The following is a 20,883-nucleotide window of genomic DNA, read 5'->3' on the forward strand; positions in this document are numbered from 1 at the left end:
CCAATTCAGAACGTCTAGGGAGCCTTCTGCACATCGTCCACGTCAAAATTTCCTCATCCCGAAGAACTTCCTGCAGAAAAACACAGGATGCTTTTATTCCCGAGTGGGTGGCGTTTGACACAGCATCCCAATTGGCTGCGGGAGCCGATGAACCGCGCATTATTTCACTGCCACCTTTCCAATGGGACGTTGCCAGAAGGAATACGCCTCTGCAATCTTTTTTCACAGTTTAGTCACACGTTTGTATAGATTATACCCTGCCACACCAACCCCGACATATTGGGTTTAATAGGAAGGAAATCAGCTCATTGCTTTCCCTCGTCTCCGATTCACTTCATTTTGGTGGCAACACACTCCTCTCCCCAGACAGTTATTTTGCAGGGTTGAAGCTTATGTGAATAAAACCTGGAAAGCAAAACTAAGTCGTGTCTTCGCGGTATCCTGGAGTGGGATCCCCGATTTATCCTCCCTGTCCGGCCTGGCTGATGGCACTGCTCCGCACAACCCGGGATGGTTCGCAGAGCCGTCATCCACGAACCTTAAGATTTTTAAGATTTTTGGAGATGTGAAATATCGGTAAATAAATTAACCCCACAGCAAAGCCTAAATGACCAGTGGAAAGGCAAAAAAAAGGGCAAATCCCATCTAGAAACTCTCGGTTTCAGCAGCCGCGCCGAGCCGGCCCCGCAGCACGGGAGGCCTGTGCCGTGTTGGGTGGCCGTTCGATCCCCTGCATGGGGCAGGCGCTGCCCGTTCTCATTAAGAGCAGGCGTTGACCGGCGAGGAAACGCCGTTGGCCCCGGCGGGGCCCTGAGGAGCCGGGGGGCCCGGCGGGGAGGAGGAGGATGAGGAGGAGCAGGAGGAGGCGCCGAAGGCCACGGTGCCGGCCGCCCCCCTCGGCGGCGGGCCCGGCGGCGGGAGGCGGCGCCTCTCGCGGGTAGGGGGCGGGCCGGGCCGGGCCGGTGCTGCCTTCCGGGGCTCGGCACGGCGGTGGCCGGAGCCGGGCAGGATGCGCTCCGTTGCCCCGCTGTTGTTGCTCTGGGTCTGCCTGCTGCCGCCGCTGTTGTTGCCGGCCGTGCCCGGCGCTCACGGCAGCCAGGAGCCTGCGGCGGGCCCGGTAGCGGCGGTGGTGGTGAACGGCAGCCGGTTGCCCGCCGAGCCGGTCGGAGCCCCCGGCAACCACAGCGGGGCCCAGCTCAGCCCCGTGCCAGCTCTGCTCCGCGACCTCTCCGCGCTGAAGGCCGCCGTCATCGGGGCCTGCGCCCTCACGGCCGCCCTCATCGCCTGCCTCCTGCTCCGCGTCTTCAGGTAGGGCCCGGCCGGGCCGCGCCGCGCCCTCCCCCGGCAGGTGCCGGGCCGAGGCCTCGGGGCTCCGCTGAGTCCGGCCGGGGAGGAGCGGGGAGGCCGGGGGTCGGGCGGGCTCCGGCCGAGGCAGGCGGGAGGCGCTCGGCCTCCCCGGAGAGGCGGGAGGCCCGGGCGGTACGGAGCTCCTCGCCTTTTAATGATGGGGTTTAGAGCCTGATTTCCATCATGGCGTGTGTAAGCGCCTCATGAAACTGCTGGGAGACACCTCATAGGGGTGGCTCCGGCCTCACAAACCTGCGTCTTCCTCCGCTTCTGCAGAAAAGCAGGGCAGGAGTTGGGTTTCAAATGGCTTTTTTCGGGTGCGGGGTACCACGGGTGCCAGCTCGGCCATGGCTGGGGACTGGGGTGGGCACAAACTGCAACTTGGTAAATTCCACCTGAATGTAAGAAAATAAGTGAGGTGGGTTTTTTGCTGTGGGGATGGTAGGTTGCTGGGGTAGGTGGCCTGGGGAGGCTGTAGGGTCTCCATCCTCAAAGCCCAATGGGACAGCTGGCTCTGGGTGGCCCTGCTTGATCTCCAGAGTTCTCCGCCATGTGCGTGGTCTGCACCGTGGGGTAGTGCAGATGCTGCCGCCGTAGTAGCTCCTGCTGCGTAAAAAAGACAACTCTTTCCTTTTAATGAAGCTTACGCAGATAGGCTTGAGAAGGTCCATAACCAAAAGTAGGTGTTGGTTTAGACCACAGCCCTGATTTGACTGGAACTGTGATGTGTAGCCACGCTCCCCGATGTTTTGGTCAGGTAGAGTGCTGATGCATTCAAGCCCCTGTTTCCATCACAAGGGAAGATGGTCCCAGTTGCTTGCGGAGCCAGGAGAAGCCAGGAGCTGCTAGTGAGCAGCAGGAAGCTGGGCAGAGGTTTGCATCTGCTCGGGGCTTGTATCTTGTCCATTTATTGTGGTGTAACTGCTGTGGGCCAGTTCATTCACTGCCCTTCATGCTGCTGAAGTGGGTTGGTGCTGGTGCGTGCTTGAGTTATCCAGGCAGCCCTTGAAACTCATGTAATGTCTCCCGCTGTGAGGTACACGAGCAAATTAAACTCAGTCCCTCTGGAAAGCCAGCCTTCCTCTTGGCTTGTTGCCAGAGCAGAAGAAAAGCAAATATTAAAACTCTCTTTGGCACTGTTAGTGTTAATTATTATTTCTCTCAGGGTAGTGGCGAGAGTCCCCCTGGTGCACTAGAGGCTGTCCCTGTCTTGCAGTCTACAAATGAAAAGTTGTTGCCTATTTGTGCCCAGCTTTGCCAGGGAAGATCACAAACTTTCAGTAGTTAACAGTTGTCTGACTTCTAGGTTGGGGCAGCAGGAAAGAGCCCGGAGAGCAGAGCAGCTGGCTCTCGGCGGCAGGGAGGAGGTGTGCGCCACGTCTCAGGTGACAGAAGCAGTTGAACAAGTGGAGTTGGTGAATTCTTCCTTGTTCTGTCTTCAAGCAGCTCCTTTGTCTTTACATGATGGCTGCAGCTGAATGCTCTGCTTCTCCTGCTTCTGAATTAATTCCGTGTAGAAAGGGCAGCGTTCACAACGGCAGTATTATAAAGTGTGGTCTTAAAGACCGAAATGATAAGAACTGATATTTTCTAAAGAAATTGACGTTTAACCAAATTCTTCTTAGCCGTTGCAGCAGCTGGCAAAAGACAATGCAAATAAATTTGCTCATTAAAGTGAGGTGGTTTGGGAGAACACAGTAAAATATTGAAGAGAATTTTTTTAATCGATACAACCACTTTGCAGCTGTATAAAGTTGTCATGAACAAACACGGCAAAATGGATAGTAGGTATGTGAGATAGAATTAGGAAGTGTATAACTAAGTGCAGAAAATCTTAAGTTTCTACTGCTAGGTCTCTCTAGAGAGAACTTACTTCCTCTGCCTCAGTTTCTTCTGAGTATAAAGCGAGACCTTGTGTCAAGGAGACCTGGCATAAGGCTGAACACTTCTAGCCAAAGAAAGCAAACTGATAGCCTCTAAAGACCTTTCCCTATAATCATAGTCAGCAAACCCGGGTCCAGGTTAAAGTCACCTTGGGAGTGATGGATTAATTCTCCCATGCCAAAGTTGTCATTATGCAACTGGTCAGAGTTAATGCAGCATTAAAGATATGTAAAAAGAAAATAAAAATCCCTCTGAGATATCTCATATATCTTTAAGGGAACCTGCAGGGAAAATGGAAAATGAAGCTTTTGTCTTCTGAGTTTCTTTATCTGACAAAGCACTTGTTTGTAAACCGTTATGCCATCTGCAAATGAGACGAGAATACCAACAGGTATGTTTGTACAGTGTCACACTTGTAGCTGACAACATAGATTGGAGGCGATTCTGTTGCAGAAGAGATAAGGGATTTACCCTCAATAAATGTAAAGCTTTTCTCCATCAGAATAAGAGCTTTGTTCATACTTAGTCAAAAACATTGCGATTTTTTTTTTCTGAAGTGTCATGGATTCCTGTTAAAGAGATTTTGCTGGAATCCAATCTTTGATTAAAGCTTCACTGTGAAATTGCTCTGGGTTGCTGCAAGTAAATTATCGTTTTAGATATGGGTTGTAGAGATGAAATGAAGTAGTGTGTGGCCAGATATTCTTGTCACAGGCATTGGTTTTATTTTTTTGTACAGTTTATTTTTTATACATCTAATTTTTATATATTTTTAGGTATATATTATTTTCCATTTTTTGTTTGAGCAGGGATGGATATATTTCTCCAACTTTCCAGCTCTGTTTTTAAGGCATCGCTCAGAGATTCCTCTTCAGTTTTTTGGGGAATGTTATGCTCTGAATCCATCTGATGGTCCTGTGATTCAGAATGTGGTATTAACCAAAGTGGTCTGAATTTCCGTTCTCTCTGTGGCTACTAGGGTCTATGAAGGTCAGCCAAGACTTTTCTACTTGGCTACATGTGTCAAGGCCTAATTTGCTATAGTATTTTTTTTTTTTTTTTTTTGGTGAGCTCAGTTCTGGGCTTGCTTTCTTTCCTATACCCCTGGGCACTGTGTGTTCCCAAACCAAAACCATTTCCACAGCAGACCAAATTTCATGTTATTCTCAGTCAAATAGTTGGGTAAGTTGCATTACCAAGAAATACAGCGTCTTGCAACAGCTTATGAACAGTTCATGTGGCCGAATTCACTCTTTCGTCTGTGTTTTTGATTTTTGCTTTTCTACCCCCGTATTCTGCCCTATTTCTCTCTCCTGGTGCAGCTCAGTTCATTTCATTGCAATGCAGTTTTTGGGATCAGCTCCCAGGAAACATGATTTTTCAGATGTGGCTATCTGTGCTGGTAGACCATATGCCTTCCAGGGAAACCGGATAAGTTATTTCTGTGCAAATGGGCCAACTGAAAGCAACCCAAAGCTTTAGTTGCAGAAAACTGTGTGCAGTGTTTGCTACATGTATTGACCTGTCCTTGAATGAACAGAACCCAGGCTGGAAAAGGCTGCTATTTATCTCAATTTTTAGAGAGAAGCTACCTGCTTATTTTGTAATGCATTGCTTTGTTTTGTTGCTTGTTGTTCAGTTTTGATTTCTTCCTCAAATACGACTTTAAGCTTAGTTTTCCAGTAATTGCAAAACTGGTATAAATTACCGAAATTGAGGAGAGAGGTTCAAGCGTATGATCATAGGATACAAGACCCATTGTTCTATGAGCTGGGCAGTTGCTTGGGGCCATCCAAGGCTTAGCCCTGGAGAATTTGACTGATTTAAAATTAATTGTATTATAACCAGTTAGAGTACTCCAGCAAAGACGAGACCTCTGCCAGGAACAGGAAAGAAAAACTTACTATTAAAATGACCTTAAATGGAGAAGAAAAGAAAAACCCAACAAAACAACCAACCCCAAAACATATATTTGTGACCCGCATTGAAAGCTTCACTTAAGCTGCAAGTAGTTTAGTTAGGGCCACAGAGAATGACAAAAGGGACACTAGTCCTATGTCTCAGAGGTCCTGTCTTAGGGAAGACTGGTTGTCTTGATGCGAGCGTGACGGCAAATTGGCGGAAGGAAGAGAGGGGGGGGATCGCTGTCTCATACTGTCTTGGGCTCTTTACAGCTCTGATGTGGACAGTCACAACAGAGGATGAATGCTGTTTCTTGTTGTAGGATTCACTGCCTTGTAGAGTTTGGGTAGATCACGAAAGTGTCTGTAGCTCTGCCCTATAAACCAAGGATACTTCTCGAGTACACCTCAGGCAGTATGGGTCTGACTGTGCTGTAACGTTTGGAAGTACGTGCTGGTACTTGTACTGACCACCAGGTATGAGTGGCTGTATTTTAATTACTTACAGACATCACTGCTTCATTGAACCACAACAATATCCCATTTAGGTGTTCCTGAAGTTATTCCCAGTAGCAGCCTTGGATACATCCCTCCTATTAGCAGCGCAATTAAACAAGAGGACGCTTCTGCTCTTTGTGGCTGAGTTTATTCCATCTTAAGGACCTTCAGCACAGCATCTTCAGTTTGCTACAGCGAGGTGTATATCCGGAAAACATGTAAGGACTTACCTTCATGGTTTAACGGTGTTGTGTACAGCACCATCCAGAGAGCAGAGATACCCAGACAGATCAGCAGTAATGAAATATCACAGATCTAATTCATCAGCTAGCTGGTAATAAGCCTGGAGTTTCCCCAGGTTTATATTTCTATAATTTTTTTTTTAATGGCTAAGGGATCCCATTGACAGTAAATAAACTGGTCCTAATTCCATTCCCAATATAACATTGCTGCAATTCTAGGAGGAAGGTCGTTGCCGGCTTAATTAGACTTCCAATAAGCACTCTGCTAAGAAGGGATAGGGTTTTTTTGGTTTTTCTTTTTTTTTTTCCAGGTCCCCTCCCTCTGTATCTCTTGACAGGAAGTGTTAATGCTAGATTAGAAATGCAGAGACCTCTCTCTCTGGGTCAAGAAAAGCATTATCTTTGAACATCAGGCTTGTTGACTAAAATAGATTAGAGACGTATGTAATACAGTGAACTAGTGAGTTGACTTGAGCATTTACTCCACCACATGATGCCTCGGAAAGCAGGATGCAGCGCTGCATATGACTGGTGCTTGATCAAAATAGCCCCTGGTCAAAACATGGAGACAGAAAGTTAGCGTTCTGCTCCAGCCCATCTCCGTGTGTTGTCCCTCCTTGCACTGTGCAGCGCGGTGGATGGAGTCCATCCGAGTTCTAATGGATCCGGCCCTGGTGTGGTGCCGCGGGCATTTGAGCCCAAGGGCAGTACCAGTGTACGAACACCACGGTGGCCAAACAGCTCAGGGGGAACTGGAAACAGGGCCCCACGTCCAATATGTTATTCTTCATCTTCTCTCAATTAAGCGCTGTGCTTACTATGCCGGCCTTCTGTTAACACCAGTGAGTTTGTTTTGGTGGGAGCAGCACTGGGTCTAAAGTGAAAGGTTAATATCCCTGGCTGTAGTTAAATTGTTTTTTTCTTCTTCATGATGATTCAGTGCAAGACCTGTAGCATCCCCTTCTAATTACGGGGGGTGGCTGAAGTCAGATAGCAGTAGCAATGTGATTTTTCTTTTTTTTTTTTTTTAAGTGGAAGACAGTTTTCTGTGCTGAAATACCCAGTGCTACTTCTACCCTGGCTAAACCACTCAGAGAGCATTTCAGCTTGTCGTTGTGCAAGGGGTGTACTCTTCTGACCACAGCTTCCAGCATGCTTCTTTTTTGCTTTAAAAAACCCCCCACAAAATGAACGTGGCTGGAAAGGAGATCCTCTCTTTGCCCATGGTAGCTCACCTGTCCTGATCCTATCCAGGAGGTCTCCAAAGTTCATGTAACACTTGTGTTCTGTAGTTCCTGCTCTGTGCTACTCTGCTGACTCCGCTGTGTCTCCAAACAAAAGATGCTGCCTGGTCCCACCCGCTGGATAAAGTGTTTTTCCTTTCGCATTGTTATCACTGATGATTACAGGGATCCTTCCGAGGTTCCGGGGTTTTACTGTGCAACCGTTTCCTGATGGGACGGCTTATTTTGCGTGCGTGTAGGGACACTCCCAAGGCTTTCCTTGAAACTTAGCTTGGGTGGTTCTTCTAGTATTTGTGAAGCCTATGGGAGTTGTTGTTCAAGTGAGCAAGTGTGAGAAAATGGACTACTGAAAAGTGCAGACTAGTGACAAATTAGCTAGATAATCTGATGTGGAATTAATTCAGAAAGAAGAGGCAAGGAAAGACCCTTTGCCCTGCCAATGACAAACAAGTGATTGTAGCGGCTTAGCCAAAACCCAACAGCAAAACGAGCTCCCTCCCTTTTCTAAATGAGCACTGTGGTTAAGAGAGGGTGGTGGAGGATTAATAGATCGCTGTGCAGTGAGTTCTGCTCCGGGTCCTCTTTAAAGTGTAGCCCAAATAGACTAATTAATGGCTGGAGGCTAAAGGGTTCTGGTTTTCCATTTCTAAAAATACCTATGCTGCAGTAATTGCTTCAAACACTCCAAAATTAACTGTTGTAAGATGAACTCCATAGAATGAAGTTATGTTTTCTAATGGAGGGAACGAGGGAGGATGTCTCTCAATAAAGTGGGCCTGACATGGAGGTAAGGTCTTAAATGAGTGGAGCTATGGAAACCCCCTGCGGATTGTACATGAAAGGCAAAGTGGTGAGGCTGTGCTTGGTTTGTTCTGACAGGTAGACACAGGTTAGGTTTGGTCTGTGTTTAGGCTTCACAGCATGAGTAAATGTTTCTTGTAACAGCAGTGCATTACTTGCAAGATGAGACCTCCCTGCGTCACTTTGCTGCTAGGTCTTGGCTGAGAAGCAGAATAATATAGAGAAGTGTTTTTAAAAGGATTTTCAAGTGTTTGGGTTGAGTCCTACTGTATTGGATATAAAACTGCGTGTTTCAACAACAGCAGTAATAGAACAAACCAGCCTGTGCTCTACGTGACCGAGCAGCACAGATTGCTATAAAGATTAGACAACAGGAGACGTCTTTCTTCTCGCTTCTAATGCGACCTTAGCCTTCAGAACAGGGAGGAAGTGCAAACTGCTCCATCCCAAGGGCTGGGACCTGTTTGTTCAGCCTTGGACAACTGCCCAAAAGCAATGCTAGGCAGAGGCACTGAGAATTCCACGTCCGAGCTGTTCACGGATTTAAATTTCCTTTGCTTGAAGCCTAGGAGGGATCATTGCAGTGGAGGTGCAAACGCAGGGCTTGAGTCCCAGTGTCTCTGTAATGCTCGCACCTTGGTTCTTGCTGCTGTGTAACTCTTTAAAAGGTTACATTCTTGATGCAAAAATGGCAGTGTTGAATCCGGCACGCCTTGCATGACATGCCAAGGCAAGATATCTTGACAGTGAAAGTGCACTCATGACGTGCTGTCTGCTTGGAGCGGTGGTTGTGATTACCAAAATTTAGGGGCTGCTTGCTTGTGCCTGCACCAGCTCCCTTCCCGTGCTTGGCAGTCGCCAGTTTTCTTTTATAAAAGGTTAAGGGGAAAATTCTGCAGTTTGTTAACCAAAAGCATCCGCTTTTTTCCTGAAGGCTTAGCCATACACATCAGCACCTTTGTTAATGTATAATCTCAAAACTGAATTCATGCATGAGCAGTGTGACCCTCCTAATATGCATGAAAGGAGTGGGTGAAATAGAAAGAACCTGCATAATTCAAGCTAGAGGCAGAAAATTAGTTGAAAAGCCGCGTACCAATTGTTTGTTAATTGAAAGTAAGTGTTAGAAAATAGATATCTCAAAACCGTGGGATACGCAGGCGCTTGAGCATCTCCATCTCCAAAGGAAAGTAAGGCTGGCATCTGTAGGAGGAGAGGTGGTAGGTACAGTTAGCTTGGAACAACAGTTGATAATTTTTCATAGCACTTACACAGCATAGAGCGTGAAAATTCTCAGATAAGGCTCAAGGTTGTTGCTCTGGGAGTCCTGAGCTTGGCCCGATGGCAACAAAAGAGAGCAGGTTGTTTGTACCTAAACAGCACCACCCCTTTGCTCCTTATAATCCTGCCTAGAACATTCCACTGTCTCAGTAGGGCTTAACCTGGGCTTTCTAATCTAAACACGTTCCCTAAACCAGTGGCTGCTTCAGCTGATTAAGCCCATGTCTCACTTATTGAGCATGGCAGCAGGAGGACTCAGTGGGCTGCTGCGCTCGTATGCCTGCCCGGGATGCCAGAGGATCTCTGGTTTGTCACGGGCCAAAAGGCTGATGTTGATCTGGATTGCAGTTGATGAGAAACTGTGCTCTACACCGACAGGCACAAATCGTGACCTTGGAAAGGCAGTGGGAAGGGACTCAGGCTGGCTCCGCAGCCTTCGTATCTGGGGAGGTCTGGATCAAACAGGGCAGTTTGTGTTGGTGGGAACAGCTTCAGCCTCTCCAAGGAATACTGTATGAAGATGATCCTTCCCTTCCCACCTCTGTGTTTCAGGTCTAGCAAGAGGATTAAGAAGACCAGGAAGTACGACATAATCACCACTCCAGCCGAGCGGGTAGAAATGGCTCCTCTGAACGAAGAAGACGATGAGGATGAAGACTCAACAGTGTTTGATGTGAAATACAGGTACTGCTGCGAGCCCATCCAGTTAGGTTTGCTCACGGAGTTCTTATTAGTGAAGTCAGCTCTTTTTTTCTCTGCTGGGCCAGCTTGGCAGAGATGAGGCAGTCAGTCTCCCTTTTGCTTTGCCCAAGCACGATCACTCACCTTTACAGCCCCTCCGCCTGTTCTCAGCACACATTGCGCTGTACTCTCCTGCTCTTGTAATAACCACATTACTGCCCCTAGGCTGTCTGCCCTCCTCTTTGCTCTGCGGAGCAGCACAACGGGATACACGTGCCCCAAATAGCTAACAAGGTTTAACAGACTGAACTTCCCCTCTCGGGCAGCTGCTGGCAGTTGTTCCTGTGCACTCTCAAGTGCCTCAACACACACTGGATGGAGGGCTGTGGATCAAGGGCTGCTTTCTCAGGCACTGCCATTGCCGTGAGCCTGGGAGGGAAGTGACAGCAAATCTCCACCAATCTCTGGGTTTGTACCAGAGAGCTCTCATGTTCTTCTGTGACAAAGAGAGGACCGTGGTCCCTCGATGATGTTGTTAGCAGTTATCCCTTAGCAACAAACTTTCCTTAAATGTATTTCCTTTTTTGAAAAAGAAGCAGTGTGACAACCCAAAACTTTTGGTGCCTATTCTGGGCCTGAGATTTATAGCAGCCACTCAGCGCATGAAGATGCTGTGCATTGATTTATGGCAACAGGATATCTGCATCTCTTATTTTTATTTGTATCAAGCCACCCACGGCATTTGAGTTGCATTCTCATCCAAATAAGGCCTACTCTAAAATCTGTCTCACTTTGGCTGAAATGAGCTCTCCTAATTATAAAAACACAGATCTTGACAACTGCTAACTGGAGATTTTACAGACTTTACTCATGTTGCCCATGTCCTAACTTTGGAAAGGGGGAACAACCCATTTGCTCTAAGCACGTGTGTGCCAGCATCTAAAACACATACCACCGCATGCTCTGCTGGTTGTTTTCAAAATAACTGCATTACTTCTCTATGAAAGTCAAGCAGTAGTTGGAAACCATGAAACAATGAAGGGTGTGAGCCGTGCCTTTATGTATAAATAATTAGTTCTTGAATTAGAAGATTCCTCTCAGTCCTTGCCTGACTGTTGCCATTCTTTGTAGTTGCCCTGTGTTTGTTGTAATAATTTCAGCTTGGACAGTTTTTACTTTGGGACTGAGCTTTGTTAAAACCAGAGCGCAGAGATCTGTCTCACCATGGCCTACTTTAAGAGCCTGTGTCTCCTGCCCCTCTGTCTCTTAACTGAGTACTTTCTCTGTGAACTTTTGGGAGTGAGACCAGAGGGCTTTTCCAAAGAGTAAGAACAGAATATTCTCAATCGCGGCAGTGCTTCAGGATAAGATGTCTGATAGTGAAATACTAGATGAAGAAAAAAAGAGAGCTTGCTGGAAACCATCTGACTCTTGAGGGCTGTAGTCGTGCAATCTGATGTTGCTTCGCTGAAGCACACACTGTGCTGATGCTTTCACAAAAGATATTTGGTCTTCATGCCTTCCTCTGCAGTACAAATGGCTCTTCACCTTTTGTGATGCTCTGTTTGGAGACTGTAGGGGTTTTTGGTTCTTAGCCAACCAGTCCTCTCTTCAGCTCTTCATTCTTCCTTTCTGTCACAGTGCAACAGCTATTAAATTCCACATTTTCTGAAGTCCGTGCTGTTTCAGACACATATTTGTTTAGCTCAAACAGAGCTACCTCAGTTTTGAGGGGGAGATCATCTTACAGACAGCCTCTTAACAGTACTGATTTTGGGAAATCTTCTTTGAAGATACATTTGCTGTAAAAGGTATCAAGCTCTCTGGTTCCTTTGTATGGCATGGGCAGTACATCCCCAAACAGTTCCTATCTCCTGTGACCAGAAAAGACACTTCTTCGCGAATGTGAATTGCTAAGTTTCACCATTGCCATCCCCATTAAACCAGTCAGGAGGGTTCTTTGTAGGTGCTTGCGTTCAGATGGGAAGAGAGGGCTAGAGCTTCAGAAAGGACACATCAAACACACCCGCAGTAAGTTAGTGAACTAATTTCTACCAGTTCTTCTGTTGGGTTTCCTTCCCCGGTGTCCCCCCACCCCCAAAATTGTCATTCAGGGAATAGTTGCCGTGTGCTATCTAAGGCTTCTTTTGTTTTTTGCAGCTGGGTGCAAATTCCAGGAAAACAGGGTAAGGGAAGGTAATTTTATCCTTCTCTGTGGGAGTTATAAATACATGCAGGTAGCCACACAACTGGAGAGACAGGTTTGTTTTGGATATTCAGCAAGTGCCTACAGTTTTAAAAGAGCCTTTGTTAATTGCTAAGTCAGGAAAACTACTTCCCTTCTCCATTATCTCAAAGAAAAAAAAAAAAAGCGCAGATGCATCAGGTGAACTTGCAGAGGTATCACCAGGGCTGATCCATAAGGAATGGGGTGATACTGCTGTTTCAGCTTGTTAGCCAACTAAAGCAACATGTCATGAGTTGCAGCAACCTGGAAGCAGTCGCGATGGGGACAGAGGAGTGACAGGTGTCTCCTGCCAAGTACCCATGGGCTAAAATATTCCACGCTCTCTCTTTTATTTATTTATTTTTTAATTCAAATGAAGGTGCATCCTTGCCAGCAGTCAGTATCAGTTGTGGCGGCTGTTTGGGTTTATTCAAGCAGTCTCCTAGCAGCGGTGCTTAGTTGGCTTATGGCACGACAGAATTTTGGCCCATCTATGCTACCAAGCCTCGGCGAGGGGATTTTGACCAGGTGCTGCTTTGGTGACTGTATAAGGACTTGGGATTGCTTTCAGAGAGGCTGAACCGCGTGCAGCCCCACGCTGTAGCACAGTCCACCGGTGCAGTGCCATGACTGACAAGAGCCATTATTTTGATTTCCTTGATTCTTTATTTCTTTGTGACACATGGGTACTGAAAGATATGCCTATGGGCTGGACTGGCCATTGTTCAGTGCTGTAACATACATTCTGCCATATCTACATCAGAAACCAACTTTCTGCAGCCGTTTAAATTTTTAAGTCTCCTTGGCTCCTGAATATCCCATTGAAATTAGCTGGAATCTTTTGTCCTGTTCATTTTTGATTTAAGGGCTGTGAAACTATGGGGAAAATGGTCCATTCTTCATAAAGCGATGATCTGCAATGATGTTTGCTCAGTGCTTTCCACTAGAAAGGCACCAAAAGTATTTTTACAGTACAGGCTTCTGAGAAAACATGGGAATGGAGTGAAAAGGGAACCAGTTTTCCAAAGAGCAATGCAGTAGGGATGTGTTGCCTGTGATGGACTAAAGCATTATTCAATTCAGGCGTTACTTATATGTACTGAAAGACAATCCTATGCTTTCAGATCTCTGGGGTTACCACCAGCATGGCAGTAGGGAAAAATCTGACGGGCTGGCCTGGAGTGCCATGACATTAGGTATCTCCTGTGCATAATACTAAGTATATTACCCCAGTATTAACCTACTCTGACTGCTGTGCAGGTCATAAATAGAGAGTTGTTCAGGGTTTGTAGCATGAGTCTTTGCTGAGGATGATGTGGGTAGTCTCTGGGCTGGTTTGTTTGAGGTCCCCCCTCCATTGTTGAAAGATCTATACTGGCACTTGCATCTGTGTTTGGGGGAGCAATTGAGATTCTGTGCTGTCTCCCCCACGTAATGCAAACAGTGCTCTAATTAAAAGGCAGTTGGTGTCTAGCAGCAACAGGGGAGATTCGACATATACCTCTCCAGTTGTTCTCATGCAGTTAATTTTCTTTCCTTTAATACTTTGTCCTTGTGTGTATTTGTTTCCAGTCTTACATGAGGCATCAAAGAGCTGCAGACTCTGTAAATTGGGCTGTTGGATGAAGGTTGTTACTTTTTTTTTTTTTAAAAAAATTTTTTTTCAGGAGGCTTTAAGGTTTTGGACTCCTGGTAGATCCCACCCCCGACTTCCCTTGGGCCGTGGAGCAATGAGAAATAAGCACCTTCCCCCCGTAAAGCAGGCTAATGAGATTACTTCAAAATCTTAACCAAACACAGTCCTTTCTGTGGATGCAAAAGCCACCCACTGCTTGCCTCCGACAAATCCAGAAGTGTGTGTGCAGGATTAGATGCCCCCTTTGCGATCTCATTTCAGTAGCGGGGAAGCAGGTCTGTCAATGGCTTCTCTAATCCTGCAGGCACAATTTCTGTGCGACAAGAGGCTGAAAGAATAAATCAAAGATTGTCACAGAGCGAAGATGCCAGATCACTTAGGCACCTGCTTGAACAGCTTCACGGAAACCATTTTTTAAAATGGAGGATGGTTTTCTGTGTGTATTTGCTCTGGTATGGAAAGAGGTGTTTGGATAAAAAGTTCAAGAATTGTTCTGAAATTATTATAAAGCTACACGAAAAAAGCAAACTGAACATGGAAAGGGTGTTTGTTTTTCATCGCCAGTTCAATCTGTGCTGCTGAAGGCCAAAAGGTATCCCTGTCCAATTGATTTTTTTGGATTATATGAACATCATCATTTTCCATATGTCAGATATTTTTTCGTGTTTTATGATGGGATTACACTTGCTGCACATCTTGGAAAATGAGTTAGTGGAAAGCTAAATCCCATCCTCCAAGTGTCCTCTTTCTCATCCCATCAATAGATCTTGATTTTAAGGTTTCCCTCTCCTCTTTGCTACTTTAGCACTTTCTTTCAAGAAGGCAAGGGAAAGTTGCGCAGGTTTCATGATCTCCTACTTGATGGGACAGGTCACTGGCTCATCAGAGAGCTGGCACTGTGATACTCGAGGAGAGAGGACTGAAGTAAAGTAGGTTATGGGTAAATGTCCCGGACAAACTGGTATTAGTGTCCATCCCCCATCACAGAGCACTCCGCTTGTTTTGTGTAATAAGAGAGAAGAGATTAAAACAGATGCAAAAAGAACCCGTTTCTGAAAAGGTAAATAAAATTGTTAGCTTATTAAGCTTATTAACTCTAGCAGAGCTCATTGGGGGATTTCTTGTCAGCTTCAATAGAAAACCGAAAACAAGTACTGAATAAATTCTGTGGCGCCTTGCACATGAAAGGCTTTGAAAGCACTTCAGTAATCTGGGGTATCAGCAGTGTCTCCTCTCCCTGCTGCCTCGCAGCTGCTGGAGGCAGTGCATTCTGCTCTTGCTGTGCTTGCCGAGCCCAGCTGCCTGCATTTCACGACCGTCTCCACAGAGCGTTACGAGCCCAGGGTGATACGTGCCATGTGAGAGCCTGGAGTTAGGGAAGAACTTGGAATTTAAATGCCGGAGCTGGAATTGTCCCAACCTCAATGTCGGGATTCTAAATAACTACTAAAAGAAAGCCTCAGGTTCCTCTTGGTGCAGATTGAAGCCTTCATCGTTCCTGTCGGCTAAGTGAAATTCCTCAGTTTGTTTTCCACATGGATTGTCATTTTTCCCTCCAACGGCAGCACCACAAGCAAAACGCGGAAGCATTTTAGGAATGCATCTTCCAAAGTGCTCTTGAAAGCAGAAAGATTTATGTGTTAGGAGTGGTGGCAGGCAGAGGGAAGAGGAACATTTATTCAACCATCATGGGACTAAAGGGCTTTTGAGAGCTTGCAGGATGTTTTAGAGGAGAGATGCACCACATGTAAAGGCTGGATTCATCCCTTTTTCAGGCGCCGATAGCATTGAACTGGGTGGAAACATCTTCATCACAGTTGCAGGGCTCAGCCTTTGATGTGTGCGAGTCTTTTGGGAGTCTCTGTAAAATATGAGAGTTACACTATTGGTGTCTTCTCTTTGAATACATCCTTTCCAGATCCTGGCTGTGTGTGCAGCTCTGAATGGAGCATGGTATTGTCTGCTTGTTACGGCAAGGTGTTGACTCTCAAGGGAGCAGCTTTAATGGATTTTTTTGCCGGCAAAAGCCGCAGGCCATTCTGGATGATGCTAGGTGAATTGCACTGGGGTTTGTAGCAGCTTAATTTTTTTTTTTCCCCAGCAGGCAGCAGTGACAAGTTGTGTGTAAATGGAGGGGTATCATTTATCCTCATCTGAAGGGGGTGCAAATCACTAACAGAGTCAGCTGCTTACTATAAATACAACAAATTGCCAAAGCTTTGGTGCTGCTGTTAAGGATTTCCCCTGGGTCCACAGCAAGGGAGGAAAGAGATGATCAAAAAGCAATTCTTGTTTGGTTTTTGAAGGCTAGATTCTTTCCTCGTGTGGCTGTAACAGTTGTTGCAAAGCACACCGCAGTCTGCTGGCTTTTTCAGTCAATTATACACTGGCGGTGCAGTCCTACAGGAGGGCTCTCGCCTCCTTCGTGGAGTATAACAAGTTCCTATTAAGACTTTTTTTATTTGAACCCTGAAGCAGTTAAAGCAGGAGGGTGTCAGGAGGAGAATCCGCAGCAAGGAGGACAGTCCACGCGTGTTGGTTAGGAAGGGGCTGCACTGGTGTGGAAAAAAAAAAAAAAGCTGTGATGTCTAAGATGCTGTTTCAGGTGCAGTGAAATAGCAGCCCCCCCGTGCACGCTCCCTTCTCTGGTCTGCACAGTGGCTGGTCACAGGATCTTTCAGCATCTGGGTTTTGTCTGGTGTAACTCTGGTTTTTTTCACTTCGCTTGGTTTGGCTTCTCTGCCACAGCGTTAACATCACATCAGTGTCCAGTGTCACCATGGAAATCAACTGCTGGAGGGAACTGATGGCAATCACTGTGAATAATGCTGCCTTCTGCTTTGTGGCTTTTTGTGGTTCCCCCCCCCCCCCCCCCATTTTGCGCATGGGTTCTCGTCTCTGCCTGTGAGCTATTTAATTGCAAATCTACAGCTGTACTAATTCTTCTGCTTTCCAGGTAAAGCAGCTCCGTGGAGCGTTGGTGCCCTGCAAGATGTCATTCTGCTGTCAAGGGACCTGCTGAAGCCATAACTGTGAAAGGGGAGGCTTTCATCTCTGCGGCGTTACAACCAAACCAAGCCTCCTCTCCTCGAGGTGCTGTTTGTACAGCAGGCTATGGATCTTATGACCAAAATGTCACCATTTGGTTCCCTGGTTTCCAAACTGTTGTATTGGAATGACCAGAGTTCCTCTTTGCAAACTCAGTGCTCTCTTGCTTTAGGAGGGCTGCGGTATCACTAAAGCATGAAAAGAAGCAGTCCTATGTACCGACTTGCAGCTCATTATGGTCTAAATAAGTTTTGAAGAAGGAAGAAAAAAAGGAAGATTGAACCAAACTGCCCCAAGGACTTATTTTCTAAAATCCTAATTCAGTACTTTAGTCACTGTTAAACTTTGGTCATTGTTAAACACATCATGTGTTTAAAGGAAAAATGAAGGTGTATTATTTGGGACTTACAGAGGTGACTTATGGCTTTAGGTGGTACAAATGTAAGCCATGCTGAAATGCCACACTGTATGTTTAGCGTCGGATTTTGTGGGGGCAGGGGGTGAGAGGTTGACTCAAGTAGAAAACTTTCTTGACTTGCTACTGATTATTTTTTTTTTTTTTTTAAAAACAACAATTGCACTAAGCTTTCGTGATGACATTCTCATTGTCCCAAGGAGCTCTGATCAGACCAACTTGAATGAGACCACAGGGAAACAGGAAGAATCAGGCATGCCCTACACTACAACAATCTTGGATTAAAGAAGATATATTTTTGTAATTTTCTGCCCTTCCACAGGGAGTAAAAACAGTGTTTTGTACTGTCCTGTGCTTACTGTAACTTATCTACCATTCATCTATATTACCTTTTTTCTAAGCAAAATAAGTTCTCATGTGGAACGATTAGATTGCAGAAGGAACACCTCTTATTTTTCATGGAAGCTTCATGTAAGTGATCTTAATCTATATCAAACTGGAAGTTTTTTCCCTAGCACCTGCTTGACAAATCCCATTTAACTCAAGGATGTGTTTTTAACCATCGCTCCCTGCTGTGCTTTGTGCTTGCAGAGGTCAGAGCTGTGGGGTGACACTATGAGAATTAGATTACTGCATCTGGATGGATTGGGTTTAGAAGACCGCAAGCATGTACGCTTTCCAGGCCATCGTTAGAAAGGGCAAACCTAACTGGTTTAGTTTCTTTACTTTGTGGTTTTCCTTTAAAGTAACCACAGATGCAGTTCAGACTTCTCTTTGACATGTTTATTCTCGGTTTACTGCACCCCTTAACACCTTTTTATTTGGGGTTTTTAAGCTGGCTGGAACCTTGCTTTTCTCGGGGAGTGCATGTTTTCCAATTTTTTTTAGCATTGTCCTGCTGTTTGCCTGACCGTCTTACTAGCCTCCTGCAGTTACAACCCCTCAAGGAGACTGCAGAGTATCTGGCAAAGCACCATCCTTGCAGCAAGCTGCTAGTTTTGGGTGTGTTCTGTTTTTTTTTTTTTAGTTTTTGTTTTGGATTTTTTTTTTTTTGAAGACCGATTGGGATTTGAGGCTTGCCGAGAACACTGAGCTGCTTTGTCATGATACCACAACCCACTGCAGTTCTGCGCCGTTCCCTTGGGCCCTGCAGTCAGTAAGAGGAGGTGAAGGGGAATGTTGTGGGGGTTTTTTGGTGGTTTTTTTTTTCCTTTCCTTTCCAGCAGCATTGCGCTCTCATCAAAGAAGCTCCCCTAACACGGCTTGCTTTCCCTAGCCGTGACTCAGCGAAAGCTTTGCAAACAGCCCGCTCAGCCTGGATGGAAAAATCCCACAGCAGACTGTTGTGTTAATATTAGTCATTGAGGCAATATAAAAATGCTATGTTATTTTCATTCACGGAATGAATTTGAGTCATTCTGTATTACCGTTACTAAGCAATATTTAACGTGTCGGCTGCGAGGTGAGGATGGAGCCGAGCAGGTTGTGTTCCTGGTAGGAATTGCAGGGACCGGTAAGCTGAACGGTGCTGTGGGTTGAGATAAGATCTGGGGCTCTTTCCCTGCCTAGGTAAAACAAGTTTCAGACTTAGGCTGGATGATTCTGAAGGAAATACTGTGTCTTTTCAGGACTAAAGTACTTTGAAGACTGTGGATTGAACTTCTTAGGCAGACCAAGTTCTTTTGAAGTCAGAGAAGTGGCGATGCTGAGAGGAGTGAGAGAGGTTAAAAGCTTCTGTTTGCATTTGTGGAAGGAGGCGATGGAGTGAGGTGGCTGCCCTGGCTGAGCAGACACCATGGCAACATGTTCATGTCCACTTTTCTGCCAAACTCATTAAACTGAGCATCGGGCACGCTGGAAGAGTGGCGGAGAGGGAATGAAGCCTTCTCTGTGCACAAAAGAAAGGAGAGACCAAGTTATGTAGGAGAGAGATGAGAGGTAAAGGTGCATAAAGGGCACTTCTCCTATCCAAGGGTGAGTCAGTTCTTGAAATCAGGAGTTCTTCCACCAACTACAGGTCACTTGCTGAGTTAGGCTGGCAAAGGCCAGCCGCTTTCCTTGCATGTGTCTAAAAGTTCCCACTGTTTCCATAAGGTGGCCAAATGTCAACGGTAGACAGGGACCAGGTATTTCAAGATGTTGAGGATGGAGGTGCCCAGCTGCTGCTGGGATGCTCTGGCTCTTCGGGGAAGTTCCCAAACCGTGTGCCGTAAGCTAAAAAGCACTTATGGGGAAGCAGCAGCAGCTGCTTGGTGGAAATAAAAGGCCAACCTCACCAGTTGCTCGTGGTCATGAAAATAATCTGAATGCTTTGTTTGATACTCAGTTGCTGTTGCAAATGTGAGGCGGTGTTTACCTCTACAAAAGTTGCTGTATGTGATCTAAAGTGTCTGGTTAAATATTCTATAGCTATATTTAGTTAAGATTTTAAGAGCACTTGACGTGACTCATCTAATAGTATATATATATGAATATTTTTTTAATGGTAGGAATTAGTTTAAAACATAGTTTTAATAATTTGGACTGTTTGGTTCAGGTAGTTCTAGGAGTTCATTGGAGAAGAAATAGCCATTAACCACTACATGAATGTTTTACCTTAATGTTCTGTGTATCTTACACTGCAGATTTAATTGCATTGTGACTGTAACATGTCTTAGTATCTGCTGCTATTTTGTGTTGCATAGTCAAACTTGCTTTGTTCAAGAGCATCTTTAAACCCGTATTTTTTTGTTACAGAAAATGAAAAGAGAAACGTTATTACAGATGTCTGCCTATAGCTTGCCCACTGCTTACAAAATCCACCGACTAGTAGCAGAGGCAAACAGAGCAAGCAAATTTAGAGGCTTTCCTATTTGTGTATGCTGTGCTGCGGAGGAAAAACCCGCAGCTTCTTTACTCCAACCACAGCCCTGTCACTGGAGGTTGCATTTGAGAAGCCAGAGGTTGGTGTGCCGTGCTTGCCTGCAGAATTAAGTCAGACGTACACAGATAGCTTTGTATTTGGGTTTTGGGGTGGGGTTTTCTTGCCTTTTGCCCCAGAAGATGACTGCAAATGCTTGATTAGCACAGTAACTTGTGCTATCTTAATGCTTATCTTAAACCTAAACTGACTCGTAGAACTCTACGAGCACTAATGAAGCTGGAACACACAAGCACTAACGCATTTGAACACTTTGTTTGCAGCCGTTCCCTCTAATTCACTGTACGTGGTGTAATCTCTGCAGGGTGATGGGCTATGGTTTTCATTAGGGTTTTTTTCTTCTGTTAGGTGAGTTTCTGCTGCTGCAGTTTTTGTGTGCGGAATTATCAGGACCATGCGTTTTGTTTTCTGCAATTGCTTGAACTTCGTTTAAAAATGTTTGAGAGAATTTGTCATTGTGACCAAAGCTTCTTTTTAAGAAAAAAGGGGTAAGACTAGTTTGAATGGATTTCTGGTGTTTCAGCAGAAACTGCCATCATTAAACATGTTCTCGAAATCCCCCGTGTCTTGTGTGTTATGTTTAGGGAGTGAATGGGACAGGGGCTGTTTCTTGTTGAAGTTTGGTGAATCCGGGAGCCTTGCGTGATCCCTGCAGTGCAAATCCTTTAGTCCTGTGACCTTGAACCAGAGCGTGACAAGGGGAGAAACTGGTTTTAGCAGCATGGAAGAGGACTCATGTTCAGTCACACAAGGTGCCC

General features: G+C 45.8%; 1 protein-coding gene across 1 annotated transcript; it reads left to right on the forward strand.

Moving 5' to 3' along the window:
- Nucleotides 1–945: 945 nt before the first annotated feature.
- FAM174B (family with sequence similarity 174 member B) lies at nucleotides 946–20,681 on the forward strand. The gene is made up of 3 exons (XM_054215256.1): nucleotides 946–1,308; nucleotides 9,751–9,882; nucleotides 16,699–20,681. The coding sequence occupies exons 1-3, from the start codon at nucleotides 1,010–1,012 to the stop codon at nucleotides 16,700–16,702; spliced, it is 435 nt and encodes a 144-aa protein (XP_054071231.1). The 5' UTR covers nucleotides 946–1,009; the 3' UTR covers nucleotides 16,703–20,681.
- The last annotated feature ends 202 nt before the right edge of the window (nucleotides 20,682–20,883 follow it).

This window comes from Rissa tridactyla, chromosome 9 (genome assembly GCF_028500815.1).
Source record: "Rissa tridactyla isolate bRisTri1 chromosome 9, bRisTri1.patW.cur.20221130, whole genome shotgun sequence".
Classification (NCBI taxonomy): domain Eukaryota; kingdom Metazoa; phylum Chordata; class Aves; order Charadriiformes; family Laridae; genus Rissa; species Rissa tridactyla.

Bases quoted from the DNA above. Each gene is read 5' to 3' on its own strand.
- FAM174B (XM_054215256.1), top strand. From the start codon at position 1,010: ATGCGCTCCGTTGCCCCGCTGTTGTTGCTCTGGGTCTGCCTGCTGCCG. The intron at 1,309-9,750 runs GTAGGGCCCGGC...TCTGTGTTTCAG, and splicing joins CTCCTGCTCCGCGTCTTCAG to GTCTAGCAAGAGGATTAAGA.